We start from the raw sequence: 1424 nt of genomic DNA, 5'->3' as shown, positions 1-1424 counted from the left end.
CCCCAACCCATACACACACCACAACCACCAACCTCACAACCCCACAGCAAAAAGGACCAACCTGCAGTGCCACCTTCTTGTATCCGTTGGTCCCAATTCTCACACCAGCATCCGGGTGATAACACTCGCCGGCCAGACCAACAGACCAGATGCTGATAAAGTCTTGGCAGTTCTTAGTGGCCACCATGTCACATTCAAACGGTTGGTTCGTTATCTCTTCGTCTCCTAGAGATCAGATGAATTTTACTGTGTTTCATAACAAAGAGATTATATTGTTTTAAACAAGAGAGAATGTATTAAATAACAGATAAATTATATAGAATAAATCAATGAAAGAATTATATTGTATTAAACAGCACATTAATTTCTTCGTCTCCTGTAAAAATTAATGCGAAAAAGTTTCAAACTCCTGTCAACTTTAGTAAGTTATTTAAGAGGCGAGACCTCCGAATTTAACGTCCGATTCCTATAGGATCAAGCCAAAAGGTTTGTGAGCTAGACGCTCGGAGCCGGCTACATGACATGACGGTATAAAAGCTTAAAGGCTGAGAGTATTGAAAACTGCACAAAACAACCTTGGTTTAAGAATGCTGGTATTCGAACAGGGCCATCTGTTTTGTAGTGCAGCTTCGCTTTATAAATAATAGATAATTTATAGTGCATTTAATAAAAGAGAAATTGTATGGTATTAAACGATGCAATCATAATCTCCTCGTTTCCTAGACAGCAGAGAATATATAATTTTAAGCGGTTCTTTATCAACTCTCATTCCCCTCAATAACACTCAGTGAAATTATATTTAATACATTTAATGTTTATTTCGTTGTTTCTTCGTCCCCTGAATAAAGGAGTAATTTTACAGACATTACGTCACTACGCTAATAATAACATCACAAGACAAGACAGGAGGAGAAATGAAGAAGTAAGAGCAGCTGTTGGCAAAGAGTCCTGCATGCTTTTCATAGAAAGACAGAGAATAAAATGGTTTGGCAACCTGTTGCGTACATCACCTATCCAGCCTGACTTGAGAGCTTATAACACCAAGCACTCAGGCTATAAATGAAGAGGAAGGGCACGCAAAAGGTGCATATTATAGGGGGTCAAGGAAGCCCTGAGAAATCATGATATCCCAGCTGAAAGAGCTGCGGAGCTGGACTGCTATAGAAAACTGCATCTTCGTGCGACGCTTAACGGCAACAGAGGATGAGAAGGTAAAACTAAGTAAGTAACATTATTTAAAAAAGTAAAAGGCTGAATGAGATGGCTGTGAGAAAACCAATACGCTTGAGGACAAATCAAGACCAAACATCGGTGCAGATTAATAGTATAGTATTATGGTAGGCCTCTGACTATCTAGAAGAAGAAGAAGAAGAAGAAGAAGAAGAAGAAGAAGAAGAAGATGAAGAAGAAGAAGAAGAAGAAGA

General features: G+C 38.8%; 1 protein-coding gene across 1 annotated transcript in view; it reads right to left on the bottom strand.

Moving 5' to 3' along the window:
* The window catches only part of LOC101845061, a gene marked incomplete in the record, with an annotated part of 22714 nt that overhangs the window by 7532 nt on the left and 13758 nt on the right, over positions 1-1424 (bottom strand). The window contains 1 exon segment of the mRNA XM_005112636.3: positions 62-225. Within this exon segment, the coding sequence (XP_005112693.2) occupies positions 62-225 (164 nt within the window).

Source organism: Aplysia californica, unplaced genomic scaffold (genome assembly GCF_000002075.1).
Source record: "Aplysia californica isolate F4 #8 unplaced genomic scaffold, AplCal3.0 scaffold01344, whole genome shotgun sequence".
Taxonomy (NCBI): Eukaryota; Metazoa; Mollusca; class Gastropoda; order Aplysiida; family Aplysiidae; genus Aplysia; species Aplysia californica.
Note: the sequence above shows the minus strand (reverse complement) of the source record. Positions and strands in the feature narration are given on the sequence as shown.